This window comes from Podarcis melisellensis (genome assembly GCF_964234715.1).
Source record: "Podarcis melisellensis genome assembly, chromosome: 8".
NCBI lineage: Eukaryota > Metazoa > Chordata > Lepidosauria > Squamata > Lacertidae > Podarcis > Podarcis melisellensis.
The window spans coordinates 45,544,064-45,562,703 of record NC_138540.1 but is presented as its reverse complement, the minus strand read 5'-3'; the positions used below and the strand labels follow the sequence as shown (position 1 = coordinate 45,562,703).

Genomic DNA, 18,640 nt, shown 5'->3' with positions numbered 1-18,640 from the left:
CCAAAGCAATTAAAATACTGTAAGATAGAATAGTTACCAACTTTCTTGATTATACATATTGATAAATTATATTCAAAATAAATTTACTGATTAAGAGGACTTATAGCACACAAAATAATCAAGTACAAAATGGAGTACTCTCTTTAAAATCAAAATACTTGTTACATTTTAAACAAACGAAAAAGAACCAACTTGATCCTGTTTCCTTGACAGAATACATGTAACTTATAAGATGTCATATGTTTTTCTTGTTTTTATTTTTCTGTGAGAGAGAAGAGAAAAAAGGAAACTAGACAAGGCAAATGTCAGTGCATTGGCACAGACAAATATTTGTTATCAAGTTGTGATTCATATGGCTATACAGGCTGGACATATCAGGTGAGAATAAGGTGTGTGAGAGAAGAATATGGCTTTTTTAGAGCTCCAGCTCTGTCAGTACTTTATGTTGTGTTAGCAGTCAGAGTCAACATTTGCTTACCGGACAATTTATGTGACCCTGATAAGGGTGGTTTCTGCCATATGTTAGCTGCATGACCTACTGAGGAGAAAGCCAGAACCAGTTGCACAGAAAAGCAGAGCTGCTGGGCTAGTTTTGGCAAGGGACATCTTCAACTGACAGCGCAGCAGACTTTCTTGTATGGAGAAGAAAATGTAAACTGGGTGCAGAGGAATGGGAAGAGCTCCCAGGCTAGTTCTGGGAAGGAGGCATCCCAGGCTTGGAGCATCCACTTGTCAGGTGGCAATAGTAGTTTTGTGTGGAAATTTTCACGGGATGCCACAGTGCTGCTTTACATCTTGAATAACTTCCATCACCAAAGGAGAAAGGAACACTGGGCATAATTCCATTAAATGGGTGGAGCTAATGCAGGCCCTCTCAACAATTGTCTCATTGCTACAGTACAGATCAGGTGTCTCTGACTCCCGGTCAGTAACATTCTCCCTGCTGAAATACAGAAGGTTCCATTGGTATTGGCGTTTCACCAACTCTTGAAGACATACCTGTTTGGACAAACATTTTCCTGCTATCCTGATTTGATTGCTGCTTTAACTGTTTTAGCTATTGTGCTGTTCTGATGGGCTTGCTTAGGTATATATTTTAATTATGGATGTTTTAATGTAGTTGTTGTGCTAATTATTTTAATTACAGGTCGCTTTATTTTTATAATTGGCTTTATAGTACAGTGGTACCTCTGGATACAAACAGGATCCATTCCAGAGTCCTGTTTGCATCCCGAGCAGAACACAACCCGTGTCTGCATGTGTGCGGGTCACGATTTACGCTTCTGCACATGCGTGTGACATCATTTTGACCATCTGCGCATGCGCGAGTGGCGAAACCCGGAAGTAACACGTTCCGTTACTTCTGGGTCGCCGTGGAGCGCAACCTGAAAACGCTCAACCTTAAGCAACTTCAACCCAAGGTATGACTGTATTTTTCTTATTTTGTTGGCTTTTATTCACTTGAAAATGGCTGCTTACCCAGTCACAGGGGTGGGTGGCTGTTGCAGCCTGTTGCGCCAGGCCCCTCCCCCTTGGGAGCAACATCAGGGCTATGCAGCTGGCTATGGGGGAATTCCCAGGCCAGCCACAGGAGATTGGTGAGCTTTCCCACCATAGGCTATTTGATTCCTGGCCAATCCAGCCAGGCCAGGTGGAGCCAACACGCCCAACCCCAGGACAAATAAATGAAACATTTTCTTGAGAACAGCCTTGGTATTTCTTCTTGAAATGAAATGTACTATCTAAATGCTTTTATGGAAATGGTCTCATTGTAATGAGAGCCAGTGTGGTGTAGTGGTTAAGAGCAGCGGACTCATAATCTGGTGAGCTGGGTTTGCTTTCCTGCTCCTCCACTTGCAGCTGCTAGGTGACCTTGGGCTAGTCACACTTCTTTTAAGTCTCTCAGCCTCACTCACCTCACAGAGTGTTTGTTGTGGGGGAGGAAGGGTAAGGAGATTGTTAGCCACTTTGAGACTCCTTAGGGTAGTGATAAAGCAGGATATCAAATCCAAACTCTTCTTCTTCATTGGTTATAAACAATAAAATTGATTGAAGTACAATCAATTAATATTGTTGCAAAATACTATTGAGTCCCAGCGATGATATTTGAGTTTAATATAACCATACTTTCATAGTTTACACTTACAGAAGTAAATGGCTACTTGGATTAAAGTTCTGGTTTTTACTCAGTGAAAGCCACTCCTATTGTAGGGGCAAGTGTCATTATTTGCGTAGTCCTGCCTCCAACACTAATGGATAACCACCATCCACTGAAGAGAAATAATTTTCAAAGTCAGCCCAATGGTTCTTTCCTTTCCTCTCATCCTATCCCAAAGGTGTAAAATACTAGCACAAAATTAATCTGAAATATTACCTGTAAGTGGCAGTATTTCTTAGCAAGGTCAACATTTGTCCTTCCCTTCTGAAACGGGTAAGTCCATAAAATTAAATTCCAATGATGGCCCATTTTCTTTACACCATCCAAAAGAAATCTTATTTCTTCTGATGTAAAATTTTTCCTAGTTCTCCGTTTGCTTTTTTCAACAGCTGCTGCAGGTATATCTGGCAGATGAATATCAGTTTCCTGCATCATTAATGAAAACAGTACACATTCAGCAGATGTACCAGAGCTCAATGGTAACATGCATACAAGGAAATAAAGAAGGTCCTATGTTCAGTCCCAAGACCAACACAAGCATTGTACAGGGATGTATTTCCCCAAAGTGGGGCTACCAGAGCTTTGGTTAAACTATTTGTTTGTTTGTTTGTTTGTTTGTTTGTTTGTTTATTAACAATAGCTTGTGGTTTTACGGATATCCTTTCACCAGTTATGAATAATATTTATCAGTGTGCTGAGGCCGGGTCTCAGTTTAGAAATTAACACTTATTACAAATAACACTGTCATATGTACTAGAACATATACACAAATGTTAACATGCAGAACATTTGCCATTGAGGTGTCCATACCCCATCTTTAAATGAGAAAGTATGATCTTCATTCAGATCCTGGTCTCTAAGCCTGTGTTTCTGTTGGATTATTTGTTTCTTTGAATATGCATCCTGTTTTGTTTGAAGATCTGCTGTTTGAAACAAAACATTTGCTTATTTAAAATTACTGAAAGTTATGGAAGGCAAAGGGCAGAGCTAGATTTTATGAGAGAAATGCAGGGCTCCCCAAATCCTGTGTTTTCCATCACAGCTATGGGGAACTTTTGGGCTTTCATATGTTGCTGATCCATGGCACTGGCTGTGCTTGTGGGGGCTGATGGAAGTTGTAGTACAGCAACATCTGGAGGGCCAAAGGTTCCACATACCTGCTTTATCATGATGCTAATGCTGGCATAGGCAGCCTTTGTAGGGCAGATTTCGTGGGCAGATTTCCCAGCTGCTGACTCTCCCCTGCAAAGGTATCCCTGGACATGTTATTTTACTGCCCCTCCCCCCAGGTTGCATGATTAGTAGAAGCCTGGTTGCAACGAAAAATGAACCAGGGAGGGCTCTGGGAGGAGGAAAATCAGCTAACTTGGGGGATCTGTGGTTGAAGTCAGGAGATGACACATCCATTGAATTGAATTGAATATTGGCATATATTTGCATTCTAATTGCTTCTTTTATTTCTTACATTTCATTTTATTGTATTTTATTGTATTATAATTTAAATTATATGAAATATAATAAAAAACAGTATATAAAAAATTAAAAGGCAATAAATATAGACCGGTAATTAAAAATCATACAGCGTATTGCACAGCATATTACAATTGCTGCAACAGGCAGAAAAATCATTAAGTGGTCTGCCAAGACCCTCAGCAATTTTCAAGTGGTCGGGGGGAAGGTTGAAAACCACTGGGCTTCAGCATGCTCCACATGAAATTTTATGAAAAATGATTACTATTACCATTACAGTCTGTAGAAGTATTCTTGCTAGAGATAATAGATCTTTTTATCTTCCTTTTATATTTCAGTTCAGTTTCTAGAGTAACTTTGTGTTGTTCACATAGATATTGACAAGACCGCAAAATCTTGCTAAAATTTCGGCTGTTTAAGGGAATTCCTACTGTTATGCAACCTGAAAGATATAGAATATTACTAAAATATCATGCGACTCTTTAGAAAATGCATTTTAAAAAGGATTTCAGGCTGAATTTTTCATATCTGCTTTTAGTAAATTGTGATTTATATATTCTGGTCTTTGCAGGTTTAACATCAGTAAATCTAGCAAGTACTTTTTGGAAATTCATTGTTAAACCTAATATTGAACCAGTAAATTGAATAATAGAATTGTAGAGTTGGAAGTGGCCTTGTTATTGCTCAAATATTCAAAATATTCAAAATTGTGGAGTGGGATCCTTCTTTGCTTAGATTTCCAAAACAAAATTGCTAATTTTTAAGACACCATACAAAGTGATTGTGTCTTTAAATGTAAAAAAAAAATTCTGGCATTTTAAAGAAAAGAACTACAGTGGTACTTCGGGTTAAGAACTTAATTTATTCTGGAGGTCTGTTCTTAACCTGAAACTGTTCTTAACGTAAGGTACCACTTTAGCTAATGGGGCCTCCCGCTGCAGCCGCACGATTACTATTTCTGGGTTAGCAGAGTCTGTAACCCGAGGTACCACTGTATCTGTTAGTGTCTAGAAGCCTAATTTAGGCTTTTTACAAAACAGAACAACAACAAAATTACCTGTGCACTGCAACTCTGCTATTTTAGAAGCAGACAGATTACAGTTTATCCTCCTGCTTGTTATTCTTGAACATAATGGATCTATAAAAGAGAAATTAATATGTTGGATTAATATGAAGCATATGGTTAAGAATTCAGATGTTATGTATTTTATGTAGTTATAGATCATAATAACACAAAATTAAGATAAAGATAAATAAGAAGTTGCTAAACTAAGTTATTTACCCAGCATACCAGATGAAATTTCTAAGGCATCCCTTTAGTTAAGGTGGGTAGCCAACAAAAAAGTCCAACATTATGTCTCAAAATTCTGTTCAGTGGCGTAGCGTGGGGGGTGCAGGGGGGGCCGGCCACACCGGGCGCAACATCTGGGGGTTAGGGTTAGGGGGTGCAAATCCATGGGTTAGGGGGCGCAAATTACTTGCCTTGCCCCGGGTGCTGACAACCCACGCTACGCCACTGATTCTGTTTATAAAAATGACACCTGTTAGGGTATGTCCATTATAGCATCAGCCTTAGCATCCAATTTTCAGCTTTGTGGAGCTTGGGTTACTATTACAGCCTTAACTCTGGTCTTAAAATAATTGAATACAAATATGCTTATATTTTAAAGGCAACAGACATTTATTATCATGAACAGTTTTAACAATAAAAAGTCATACTAGATTATGAAATTTAAGACAAATTCATCATTGAATATGTGATGGAGTAATAGTATTATTCCACACGGGGAAAGATGTAGCATGCTTGGTCAACATATAATGAACAATATACGTATAACATATTGGCTTTGTTTAGATATCATGCTAAACCATAGTTTAGCACCACATGCATTTTAGCACAACATGCATAAGCTATAGCATACCTTGAAAGATATAGAATATTACTAAAATAGCATGTGACTCTTTAGAAAATGCATTTTTAAAAGGATTTCAGGCTGAATTTTTCATATCTGCTTTTAGTAAATTGTGATTTATATATTCTGGTCTTTGCAGGTTTAACATCAGTAAATCTAGCAAGTACTTTTTGGAAATTCATTGGTAAACCTAATATTGAACCAGTAAATTGAATAATAGAATTGTAGAGTTGGAAGTGGCCTTGTTATTGCTCAAATATTCAAAATTGACTAAACATCAGGAAGAACTTTCTGACATAAGAGCTGTTCAACAGTGGAATGGACTCCCTTGGGAGGTTGTGGACGCTCCTTCCTTGGAGGTTTTTAAGCAGAAGTTGGATGGCCATCTGTCATGGATGCTTTAGTTGAGCTTCCTGCATTGCAGGGATGAGGGTGGATAATTAGATGAGCCTCAGGATGCCTTCTGACTATAGTTTTATGAACCACAGTATGTTGCTCCAACCAACACAACAAACCACTTTTAACCAAATGTAAAAAGCAAAAGGTTTTGACTGCTTTTGGCTATTCAGGAGAGGAGAGCAGGGACCAAGTGCACAAGCCCAAGGCTTAGCATGATGTGCAAATGCAACCAATAAGTATGGTATATGGTAAAGATATATATGTGCTTATTTTTCATCCAATTTAAAATAAACTAATTTCTAACAACGATCAACTTAGTAAAATGTCAGAAATTGAACACTTTTGATTAACAGTACCTACCTGTATTTTGTACCAGTTCAGATCTTCTTTTACCTGCAATATCTGTCTGTTTACACAAAAATTCACTAAAAGAATAAGAAATACATTCTTAAAACTTGACCTAATATATATTTCATTGTGTTGTATCATGCTTCTCGACCCCCACAATTTCCCACATAGCACTGCAGTGAATAATGCTAACCAGGGAAAGGGGGGCATGTTTCATATGCACATTGAAGCTTGGGATAATTTTATTTATTGTCTGCATTTATCTGATATAAATCATTTTCTTACACTTCGCTTCAAATAAAAATTCTCAGGGTAGCTTCCACACATGAGGCTATTCCAGTAGCCTGAAGAAGTTCAAAAGCTGAAAGTAAAAGGTTTCATTTTGAAAGAGGTCTACAGCTCCCTACATATTCCAGATGGAATTTCAGTCCATTAGAGTTCATGACAAAGTTTAATAATATTAAATGCAGTTTGCTAATTTGATTCACAATCAGGATTTAAAAGTATCAATTTAAAATTGTATGTAGGATCCAAGATACAATACCTTAGCTGTACTTCAGACTTCTTAGATTCACCAACAGTGTTTTTATCTGTAATATGTTTATGTTGGTGGGTTATGTTGGGTGTCCTCATTTTATCAGCTGCATGAAGATTAAGTTCATTTCGACTGACTGAAGCATCAGTTGGATTCCTACTGGCAGGCTTTAGAAATTCATTCTTTGAATAGTCTTTTACAAATGTAGTAGTAATCAGTTTAGCAGACATAGAATCTAGTAATTGTTGGTTCACTTCTGTATGTGTTATGTCACTTGAATTTGGCTTGCTTGCATTTTCTTTAAGATGCATAGGGGTAGTCTGCAGGATCACTTCTTTGGGAATATCATCAATTAATATTTGTCTTCTCACTTTTTTCTGTGTTTAAAAAAATAGCAATTGAAGGTCATACAAAATACATCCAGTGGGATGGGGGAGGGTGGAAAAACATGGCTACTTATATTGAAGGTTCAAGGCAGGGATGATCAACTCAGGGAGTGGACTTGACCTAGTTTCACACCTAGTCGTAAAAGCCAAACTTTGTGGATTAGTATGAAAACATCAATCACACCCCATTACTTCTTTCATAATCTTATTTAACATTTCAGGTATGTATTTTTCCAGTGTTGTTTCCCTTTAAGTTGAAGTCAATTTTAATTTGCTGAACTCAGTACTTGTTTTGACAATTGCATTTTGGTCCCACAAATTTAATATTACTGCATATATACTTTGAAGCAAGAAGTATTTGTCAAATTCAGGTCAAATTGTTGTTGTTGTCTTTTCATGCTCAAGTCCCTTCAAAATAAGCAGCTGAAAATACTGCATAAAAACAAGACTGGGGCATAAAAATAATGAAACCTAAGAAATCATCCAACACAAACAAGACTTAGCGTTCCAAAGCATTTCAGAATGTGTAAACAGATAAGAAAGATGTTTCTTCCTGTGATATCCTAACCTTCACAGATCAAATTAAAATATTTTTAAAAATTAATAATTCACTACTGGAAACAACTGGAATTAAATTACTGAGGGAAAGCAAGTGATCACAGAAGTTCATGTTGAATTACCATGATTATGTGGCTGAATATGGGGGAGCAATAATTTTACAGGTGGGTAGGATATTTTATCTGAAGTACTATAAGTAGCTGAAATATGTTTGTTTGCATAACAAAGAATGGTCATGTTTGTGAATTTACACAGGCTAGGAATACTAGAATAGAAACAAACATCTTTAGCTAAAAAGTGAAGCCAAGGCAGGATGGAAGCTTGAAAAAGGTGCTGTTCCCCACAGAAGGTATACCATAAACTTGTTTTTGCTAGCCCTACCTTCTGGACTGACTGGGAGGAATAACCCAGATGATGATATCCTCCTTCCACCACAGGAAAATAGGGGAAATTTATTTTTTTAAAAAAAACACACCAGACTTACGTTTCCCTTTTTTAATTCATTCAGACACCATTTTCTTGCATAGAACTATTCCTCTGTTTTTAACATTCTGCATCCATTCTTATTTTTATAAAAACTACAACCCCCCCCAAAAAAGAACCACCTGTTGTTGGTCGTTTTCAAGTCCTTCGATTCTACGTAAAATTTCTTTGGCTTTGTCCCAGTAGTCTTCAAGGATCATCTCTCTGTTCTGCCAATCAACCTTCAAGTGTTCTGCATCATCCAGTTTTAATGAATGTTTTCCTAGCTTCAGTGACAACTTCTCAGCTTTAGGAAAAGTTAGAATAAGGCACGGTAAGCTGGCTTTATAAAAACAGAATTATATTTCATGCTACATGACAAAGTCTTAAAATATTGGCTCCCAATGAGAGTGACTTATTTAAGATGTGTTTTATTTTGCCTTTTACATCTCTCTGCAGTATCTAAAGGACCTTATACAAATACAGCCCCAGACATACTTCCTTCATTAATATTTCTGCTTCATCAAGGGAAGATGGAAGCAAGAAGAGATCAAATTAAAAAGTAGAAGAAAGTGGGTAGGGAAGCTCTAACCTGGGTGAAATAGGAAATTTTGCAGATAAAGCAAATGGTCAAGTGGCTAATGGGCAAGAAGATATTCACAAATCTGCCCTATAAGTTTTTTAAAACAGTAAGGAAAATAATCTTACTGATCTGTTTGCAATTTTGCAGCACAAAGGTAGCAGCCTTATTTAGTTCTTCATCCTGCGATTCAGTTAGTGCCTGAATCATAAGTGGAAGGCCATTGTTCTTGACCAGAGCAAATTGATTTTCTTCTAAAAAAATATATATCATTAGTTTCTTGGAACATATTTGTCCAAACTGTACAGTTGTAACAGTACCTCTTATCATATTTGGAAGAATAAGCAATAAAATTACAATGGGATAAAGTTATATTGAATTTTCAGCCCAACTTCAGTTAGTCATATCTAACTTATTTGCATACGCTCAGTAACATGCTGTAGTGTGACTTCATTTACATGAATCTGTCCTATTAGTTTTAATGGAAATATTGTATAGTGCCTTTTTAAGACTTCAGTGTTAAAGCAGAAATTTATACTTCGCTACCACTAATAACTCTAACTTGGCTTTGACAGTTGATTATCAGGATTTTGTAGAAGTTCCTAGATCCTGCACTAGAAATAATCACTAATGAAAAAGATGCCTAATCATAATCCTTTTTATAGTACAAACCTAACCATGTTTACTTAAAAGTAAGTTTCACTGAGTTCAATGGGGCTTAGTCCCAGGTAAGTGGATATAGGATTGAAGCCTAAATGTAGTAAGTTTCAAAATGATGAATTTTTTTATTTGTTATTTTATTTCAATGAGGGATAAAGCAGCTTGTTTAAACCAACCATGCATTACTCTAGCAACATCAGGTTTGGTATCTTCATAGGTTATTATTAAGCACAGTAATTGTGCACTGGAATTCTAATACAAACTGCATTTGAATGCAACATCTAACATGTTCAATTTAAGAAAGACAGAACCAGTATCCTACCGCAGCCATCTGTACAATGTCCAAGGGTAAGTATAATACTATTTTTTTCTCCCGGATCCAGATGTTTGTAAGAAAGCAGTGTTAGGAGATTTGGCACAATATTATACCTTGACAGGTTAATTCCAACAGCAGCTATTGGTACAAAATAAATTTAAAAGAAAAAAACACCCATTAAACTCAACATGCAGTAAAGAAACATACAGTGGTACCTCAGGTCAAGTATTTAATTCGTTCCGGAGGTCTGTTCTTCACCTGAAACTGTTCTTAACCTGAAGCACCACTTTAGCTAATGGGGCCTCTTGCTGCCGCCGCGCCGCCAAAGGACGATTTCTGTTCTCATCCTGAAGCAAAGTTCTTAACCCGAGGTACTATTTCTGGATTAGTGGAGTCTGTAACCTGAAGCGTCTGTAACCTGAAGCGTATGTAACCCGAGGTACCACTGTACTTTTATAGAGTGCCTGTTCCATCCTTTCTTCAAGTTATCTCAAGCTTTCATCGAATACCAGGTACAACACTTAACTACAAGATTTGTGAGGACTGGGAATTAGAAGAATTTGCAACTCCCTTCCCCTCCTTGCAGGATCCTTAACTTATTTTGATGATATTTAATGTTTGTCATGTTAATAAATAAAGTCAGAAGCCAAGGCAGATCCTGGTAATATAAGTAATGAATGATCTGAGAATACCTAATTCTATAGGGAAGGGACGCGGGTGGCGCTGTGGGTTAAACCACAGAGCCTAGGACTTGCCGATCAGAAGGTCGGTGGTTTGAATCCCCGCGACAGGCTGAGCTCCCATTGCTCGGTCCCTGCTCCTGCCAACCTAGCAGTTCTAAAGCACGTCAAAGTGCAAGTAGATAAATAGGTACCACTACGGCGGGAAGGTAAACGGTGTTTCTGTGCGCTGCTCTGGTTTGCCAGAAGCGGCTTAGTCATGCTGGCCACATGACCTGGAAGCTGTACACCGGCTCCCTCAGCCAATAAAGCGAGATAAGTGCCGCAACCCCAGAGTCAGTCACGACTGGACCTAATGTTCAGGGGTCCCTTTACCTTTACCTTAATCCTATAGGGAGGCATGCACCTAACTAGAGCCTGGATGCACCCTTACAAGCTTCACTTTCTGTTAATATGTTTATATCAAAAGATATTTCAATCTGTTCACTCACAGTTGTCGGCAATACAGGCATCAATCGTTTTTGTCACCACTACGGCAAGTTTCATGCTTGCAACTGAATTGTGTCTCAATTTCACAAGAAGCTCATCCAAAACAGCTAATCCACCAACAGAAACAAAAAGTTGCTGCATTCTTGCTTGAAGAAACAAAACAAACCATAACAATTACCAGTCATGCTTCTCTCGTAGTTTGCTTTAAGCTAAAGTTTTCTAGGCTTTCGGTCAAATACAGAAGGTCTCCAGTTCAATCCCAAGCATCTCCAGGTAGGGCTGGGAAGGACCCCTGTCTGAAATCCTGGAGACACTCCAATGCAATGTAGATGATACTGAGCTAGACAGATCAGTGCTCTGACTCAATGTAACAAAACTTTTGTAAATTAATTTTAAGAGAAATTATTCACAAAAATTACTTTTATCATGATCTCAATTCATCCCTTCATCAAATTGTTTCCTGCAGCAACCATTCCATCTGGTTATTACAAACCCTCCAGCATTTCTCAGATGAAAATAGGGACATCCTATTCCATAATAATAATTTTACTATTTACATCCCACCCATCTGACTGGGTTGCCCCAGCCACTCTGGTTGGTTTCCAACATATATAAAAACATAATAAAACATTAAACATTTTAAAACTTCCCTATACAGGGTTGCTTTCAGACGTCTCGGAGGTCAGATAATTCCATGCCCTCCAAAATTTCTCTGATAAAAATAGGGACATTCTAAGGAAAAGCGGGACGCGGGTAGCGCTGTGGGTAAAACCTCAGCACCTAGGGTTTGCCGATCGCATGGTTGGCGGTTCGAATCCCGCGGCGGGGTGAGCTCCCGTCTTTCGGTCCCAGCTCCTGCCCACCTAGCAGTTCGAAAGCACCCCTAAGTGCAAGTAGATAAATAGGTACCGCTTTATAGCAGGAAGGTAAATGGCGTTTCTGTGTGCTGCGCTGGTGCCGGCTCGCCAGAGCAGCTTCGTCACGCTGGCCACGTGACCCGGAAGTGTCTCTGGACAGCGCTGGCCCCCGGCCTCTTAAGTGAGATGGGCGCACAACCCTAGAGTCGGACACGACTGGCCCGTACGGGCAGGGGTACCTTTACCTTTAAGGAAAAGCAGGACATTCTGCCGGTTTCTGTAATTCCGGCATTGTCTCTGGAAAATAAGAACACTTGGAAGGTCTGTTATTATATAACACTATGAAAGAGCTGGTACCTGAATGTACTGCTTTTCCTATGAGTTTTCTGTTTTGTATCAAGACTGAAAGCCATTATTTTAAACTCTAAACTGCTCTGAATGCTTTGGTAGAAAGGCAACATATATATATTTACTATTTTAACAAATGAATATATAGTGATTTCTAGAAAATGCAGTACAAGCTAGAGAGGATGTGTCAACTCACTGTGCCATGGAAAAGCCCTGCCCTCCTCTCTTTAAAGCAATACCTGGTTCCACTGTAAGTTCTAGAATTTGAAGATGATAATATCACCAAAGTAGCTGCCCTATTTCTGTGCAGAAGACGCATGAAATTAAGCACTAGAAATGGCAAAAGAAATCCCAGCAGGCTTTTCACAGAAAAATAATGTGCTGGTACAATGGTTGATACTTACAATTATTTGCAACTGTGAGCCCAATGAATGAACATACTGGGCGAACTATCTCAGGCTTTATACTACTTTGCAGCCAGTCTTTTGCATGAGGAAAAACCAAACTGCAAACTTTCTGATTCTCCTCTGTTGGTAACAAAACAATGGCACACTTAGATCTGCATTGAAAAATACTTGTATTTTTACTCCCTGTCATCAAACAAATAATGAAAGGAAATGTTTAACAAAAAAAATTACCATTCTGGGGATTATTTACGCTTGCACAGAGAGCACTGCAAGTTGAAGACCACAGATGATATTCATTAATTTTTTGATCCAAAAGTTTCACATCACATACTGAAAGACTTGTTCTGTTAGGAAATTAAAACAAAAACATAACAAATAGCAATTAAAGCTTGGGGGAGGAATTTTCAGTTTAGTACAACATTCTTGCTTTATTACTTACCTGAATAATTGAAGCACAGCATTAAGGCAACCAGACTCTCTCGCACACATCTGCCCACGCTCTATAAAATGACCACATTTTGGCATGTAAAGATTTAAAATAAAATATATGAAGTGTTTCAAATATTAAGCAATCAATAGTTCAGTGAAATCTTAGAACTGTTTCACACATGTGGTATGAAACATGCTTGTCACTGAGGGCCTCTTTAGACACTTTTTATTGTGCATTCATGACAATTTGTGCTCATGATGCTAGCAGGGTGGTCATAAGTGATCTTACTTTGTGAGGGGAACTACAGTACCCAGAATTCTTTGTGGGGAAAAGGTATAGCGTGTACACAGCATGGTAGCATTGAGAAAGCATCTCAGAAAAAACTAAAGCAGAATAAATCAACCAGTAATGCACCTTATTGTGTCAAGGATATGTTGCTGAATACACCCACAATCAATCACATGTCTGCAAGGGCCCTGAGTATACACCCTGCAGGGCAGAGCAGCTAAACTTAAAATGTAATACAGTATATGAAATATATAGACCATAGTGATTTATGCACTGCTACAGCTGAGCATATCCTTAGAAAATATAGTAGTTAAACTTGCTTAAGTACCTGTGAATAGCAATAGGATTTATAAGCACATTATCTGTGAATGTAAGTCTAATTGACCTAACTGCAGTTAATATTCATCTGGAGGCTACTCATCATAATTTAAATTGTGTTTGTGTGTGTGTAACTGCAATTTCCTTACATGCAGCGGGGGGACTTACTGTTATTTGAAACCAGTGCTATTAAGAAATAAACAGACATTCTTTTCAAATTCACACTGGAATCGTTATTAGTTAGGTGCCTGTGAAGGTCTTCAAATGATCCAGAAGTGCATAATGTCTGTTGGCAGAATACTGAAACAAAATAGATATTCCTCTGAGAAATTTAATAAAGCAAACAGAATCAAACTTTCTTATAAATTCTAGAATAATTGTGGGTATCTGTATCAGTCTGTTGGGGGGGGGGAGTGATTCAAATAATAGTAGCCCTTGGAGATTAAAAAAAACTCAGTGTTGCCATTTTAATGACAGAGTTGTGTTCTTTTGTATAGACACTGACCTATTTCTATTGACCGCCAAAATATTTTTTGGCTACAAGGTGGGTGAGCAGGGGACACTTAAGAAACATACGTAACAGTGGGGATGAGACATTTATACACAACTTGCCCTAGTGCTGTTCAAAATCTAAATGAACCCACTGGAAGTGGTTATTTGTAGTACACAGATGACACCCATCTCCGTTTCTCTATATTATCTGAATGTACAAGCGTTTAACTGATGTTTGGATGTGGTGGTGTGATAATGAAGACTGAATCCTGATAAGATGGAGACTCTATGGACAGAGGTGTCCTGCCTGGTGGGGCAGAGCCTCAGTGCTAGCTTCCTGCCAAGAGTGCTGCCACTGCTTACCAAGAGGGGAAGGGGCAAGGAGGCAGGGAGGTCAAAATGATGCAGGCACTGGTGGAACCAATCCCAAAATGATGCAGGCACTGGTGGAACCAATCCCACTCATGAACGTAAGAAAAGGTCCTTAAGGTGTTCCTAATTCATCCCTAGCCAGGATGTGAACACTTTAGCATAAGGTAAAGAATCCCTGCACCATCAGCACATAAATGAATGAGCTGTGAAATGCATGGGAAATGGGGGAAGAATTTCACTGAAGGTGGCAATGTGAACACAGCCTAAGAGTGTTTTTTTTACCAGTTTTGGCTGGTGCACCTGTTCCTGAATAAGCACAGCTTGACCACAGGAAGCTATATATTTGTAACCTCAGTACTGGATTACTGCAATGTGCTCTATGTGGGGCTGCCCTTAAGATTGCTTCAGAAGCTGCAGCTAGTTCAGAATGCCATGGGTAGGGTGAAAGGGGAGCATGTAATGCACCCTTTGAAGAAGCTGCACTCACTGCCATTTTGCTACAGAGTCAAATGTAAGCTTTTGTTGTTAGTATATGTACTTGAAAACTATAGTCTTTTGCAGAAATGAAGCAAAACATGAAAACTTAGTATCTTCAAATGTGATAAAATAATGATATGAAAAGAATACAATTGTGCATTACCATTATTCTCAGCTAAACCTCCTAATGTAAATAAGGCAGCTTCCTTTACCATGCTGTGCACACTTGACTTTGCAAGGTTATATACAAACATCAAACCACCTATTTCTCGAAAATAATCACTTGCATCACCTAGAAAAGACAGAAACAATGGGGAAAGTGTCAACTTTTAAAGGAATATATTTTAATAAAACATGGAGCAATGCAACTAGAACTCAACATCTTACTGTTTTGTTGACAGGCCGAATAAATAGTAACCAATGCCTCTTTCTGAGTAGTAGGATGATCCATTTGATATTTTAGACATTCAAGTAGTAAATTCAGATCAGTTTTCATCTCTGTAAGGATAAAGCAAATAGTTTTTCAAATTATTTTACATAAATTTTATTTTCATACACAATTAAAACTGCTGATTAATTAACAGCCAGAATCCCATTACCCTTGGCAATCCCAACAGAGCTGGCTCAGAGTCCAGTAGATTCTGGGCCCAGCCCAGCCCCCAAAACTACATTTTGGGAGTTTCCACTGGCTACCACCAGTTAGGTGAGCGCATTGAGCACTCCTCATTTATGGGGTTTCTCAGTGACATATGTCAGTGGAGTCAGGCAGTGCTAGGCAGAAGGACATCTCCAACATTGTAGATCAGGTGCTTGGATCTCTGCAAAAGACTATATCTTTTTCTTACTTCCATTTGAAGATTAGCCTGGCAGACTGCTAAAATAATGAAAAGTAACATGGATATAAAATAATTTTGGCAAATTTACCACATGGCATTTTCTGATCTTTTCCATTTTCCATTTTGACTGTATTATTTTCCTTAGCCTTTAACTGCAAAACAGAGGAGGGGTGGTTATTCACTGTCTCTATTATCAAAGCACAATTTTGGATTTTTAAAAAGAAAATTAAGGAAAGTAAATTCAGTTTAATAAAATCTAACATTTGTATTAATGTTGATTACCACTTCTACAGGAACACAACATACTCAAGATCCCCTAACATGCATGCATAATATACGAAGAGATGCAAAGTAAATAATTTTTATTCACCCTTCGTGGATGGTGTGGCACATCTAGTTTATCAGTGTTTAGAACCAAACTGAGGAATTACTCCAAATTAATTAGCACATACTGCAAATAGATCATTTAATTTTATTTTTGTCCATATGAACCTAGAGTGGCATTAAATCTACTAATTTAGAAACAATTCTGAAATTATTAGCATCTTTAGTGAGTGTTTGAGAGAAACAAATAGTTTCTAAAAGTTTCTGTTAAATTTCTGGAACCAACCCACTGCCTAATTTCTGCCCAACCCACTGGCAAGTAAAGTTGTAATTATTTCAAAGACCATGAAGAACAAGAGCTGGCAAAAACACACTTTACTCTCCTGAGCTTGTATAGCATATTACCTCCACAATATTAAATATAAATAAAGTGCAACATATTTTACAGAGACAGTAACCATTTCGTTGCATGGGGGGAGTGTCCATCAGTCATCAAGAAAAAGAACAGAGGGTCTGTTTTTATTATGGTATAAGTGTTTGTAGAGCAGAGGTTACTTCCATATTATTGGGGTTTAAATAATAACAATAACTTTTACAATAAAGAAATAATCAAACTTTTTTTTGCTACTCTATTTAGTCTAACTGGATTCATGTACCATCTTGAGAACGTTCTCAAGTTAAGCTCTTGTGTTCCTGAACTTAATGACTTTAAGATCTATAACTGATTGGTCAGGAAGTTGATTTACTGAGTCTTCACTCATGTATCTGAGAGAAGCCTGTCGTCTCTCAGCCTGACCTGCTTCAGAGGCTTGTTCTGAAGCGAGGCAACCCATATACACATTGCCTTGTGGGGGGGTGGGTGGGGTCAAGACAAATAAGTGAATATTAAGTGAATATTCCTGCATTGCAGGGGGTTGGACTAGATGACCGTTGGGGGTCCCTACCAACCCTACAATTCTCTGAAACACAAAAATAATAAAAACATGACCGGAAGGGTAGCTATGAAAAGTCCTCTGCAGCAAAAAAAAAACCCCCAGCCATGTCTTCTGGCACGTTAAGCACTAACAGATTTATCATGATTCACATAAGAATGCTGTATGGAATAACGTGGGATTGTAATTCTATCTTTTGTATTTATTCGTGGTGCTTTTAAATACGAGGCAATAAATAAACGAATACTTAGCAGGGAAGGAACAGGAAAGTGCCAGCGACTTTCTCCCTTATCCCCTTTCTGACAGGAACCTGCCCATGGGCGTAACCAGGATTTATCTGGGATGGGGGGGGGGAGAGAGAGAACCGAGTTATCTGCCACGCAATTAGTCAGTTGCCAAGTATTTCTAGTTATTTACTTGATTTAGGGGTCCTCCTAAATCTACGCCCATGAACCTGCCGTTCCGCTCAAAAGGCGTCCCAGGTTGAGGGGGGAAGACGTGCCCTGACTGACACATCTTTATCGTAGCACTGGCGGCGCCCCTCTAAGCAGAAGAGGCTTCTCCTTTTCGCAGCCAAGGCGACGACACTCCGCTCACTAAAAGGAGATACTCGCTACCTGGAAAGCCTCGCAAACGCCGCCCCCCCGGTCCCGCGAGCGGCAAAACCTGAAAACTCACCGGCCGAGTTTTTCCCGCCTAAACGAAACTCCGCTTGTGAGGAGAGGTGGTGAGCGAGCGAAGGAGCCGCTCAGCCCGAGCGAGCGCCACCTCATTTATTACCCCCTTTCCCCGGCACGGTTTGCCTCAGCTGCGGCGGCGAGCCTCGGCTTCATTGCTTCCTTTGGAGCTGAGCGCTCCCACCTGGGCCAAGCGGGCTTCACTCTCTCCAGCTGGTGGGCCGCCTCCGATTAGGGAAAGAAAACACTTGTCATAACCAAATCATGAGCTGGATATTAAACTGAGGCTGCAATCCGAAACATGCTTTACTGGAGGGGGAAAAACCCGTACAAACCTATATATATGACTTAAGGCTTCACAAGTCCGATGAGGTGTACTTTGCGTGTACGATGGAAAGACCTATCATATAAAATATACTACTGTTTTTCCTTTCAGAAATCTTAAAAGGCGTGGAACACCCTCCACTCCAAAACGCACTTTATCTCTATTCCTTCTTCAGTATTACTTTTCTGGTGGCATCCTCATCTCTTGAGACTTGAGGGCTCAGAGGCTCCAGGCATCCCCAAACTTGGCCCCCCAGTTGCCTTGGGACTACAACTCCCATCATCCCCAGCTAACAGGACCAGTGGTCAGGGATGATGGGAATTGTAGTTCCCAAACAGCTGGAGGCAGTGGCGTAGCGTGGGAGTGCAGGGGGGCCATCCGCACCGGGCGCAACATCTGGGGGGGCGCGCTCCATGGGTTACGGGGCGCAAAATCCACGGGTTAGGGGGCACAAATTACTTGCCTTCCCCCAGGTGCTGACAACCCACGCTACGCCACTGGCTGGAGGGCCGAGTTTGGGGATGCCTGGGTCAGACTCCGCAAGAGACTCTTCTGCAGTCAGCACTCTCAACCAGATTAATTTTTTTTTAATTAGGAGATTGG

At 39.3% G+C, this 18,640-nt stretch overlaps 1 protein-coding gene across 11 annotated transcripts; it reads right to left on the bottom strand.

Moving 5' to 3' along the window:
* On the bottom strand, positions 1 to 18,339 carry TERB1 (telomere repeat binding bouquet formation protein 1). 11 transcript variants are annotated; one of them, XM_081920289.1, is made up of 19 exons: positions 18,219 to 18,339; positions 15,868 to 15,931; positions 15,331 to 15,441; positions 15,107 to 15,235; positions 13,771 to 13,902; positions 13,006 to 13,066; positions 12,798 to 12,910; positions 12,564 to 12,686; positions 10,957 to 11,100; positions 9,792 to 9,923; positions 8,938 to 9,063; positions 8,373 to 8,536; positions 6,833 to 7,200; positions 6,301 to 6,365; positions 4,686 to 4,766; positions 3,900 to 4,070; positions 2,969 to 3,081; positions 2,375 to 2,584; positions 5 to 262 (listed from the first exon to the last, which is right to left on the bottom strand). In XM_081920289.1, exons 1-19 carry the CDS (start codon positions 18,318 to 18,320, stop codon positions 236 to 238), a joined length of 2,436 nt encoding a protein of 811 aa, XP_081776415.1. In that variant the 5' UTR covers positions 18,321 to 18,339; the 3' UTR covers positions 5 to 235. The 11 variants fall into 11 exon arrangements, with proteins under 11 accessions (XP_081776412.1, XP_081776413.1, XP_081776415.1 ...); XM_081920290.1 differs by lacking the exon at positions 5 to 262 and adding an exon at positions 481 to 943; XM_081920286.1 differs by lacking the exon at positions 3,900 to 4,070 and having other exon boundaries at positions 1 to 262.
* Positions 18,340 to 18,640: the final 301 nt, after the last annotated feature.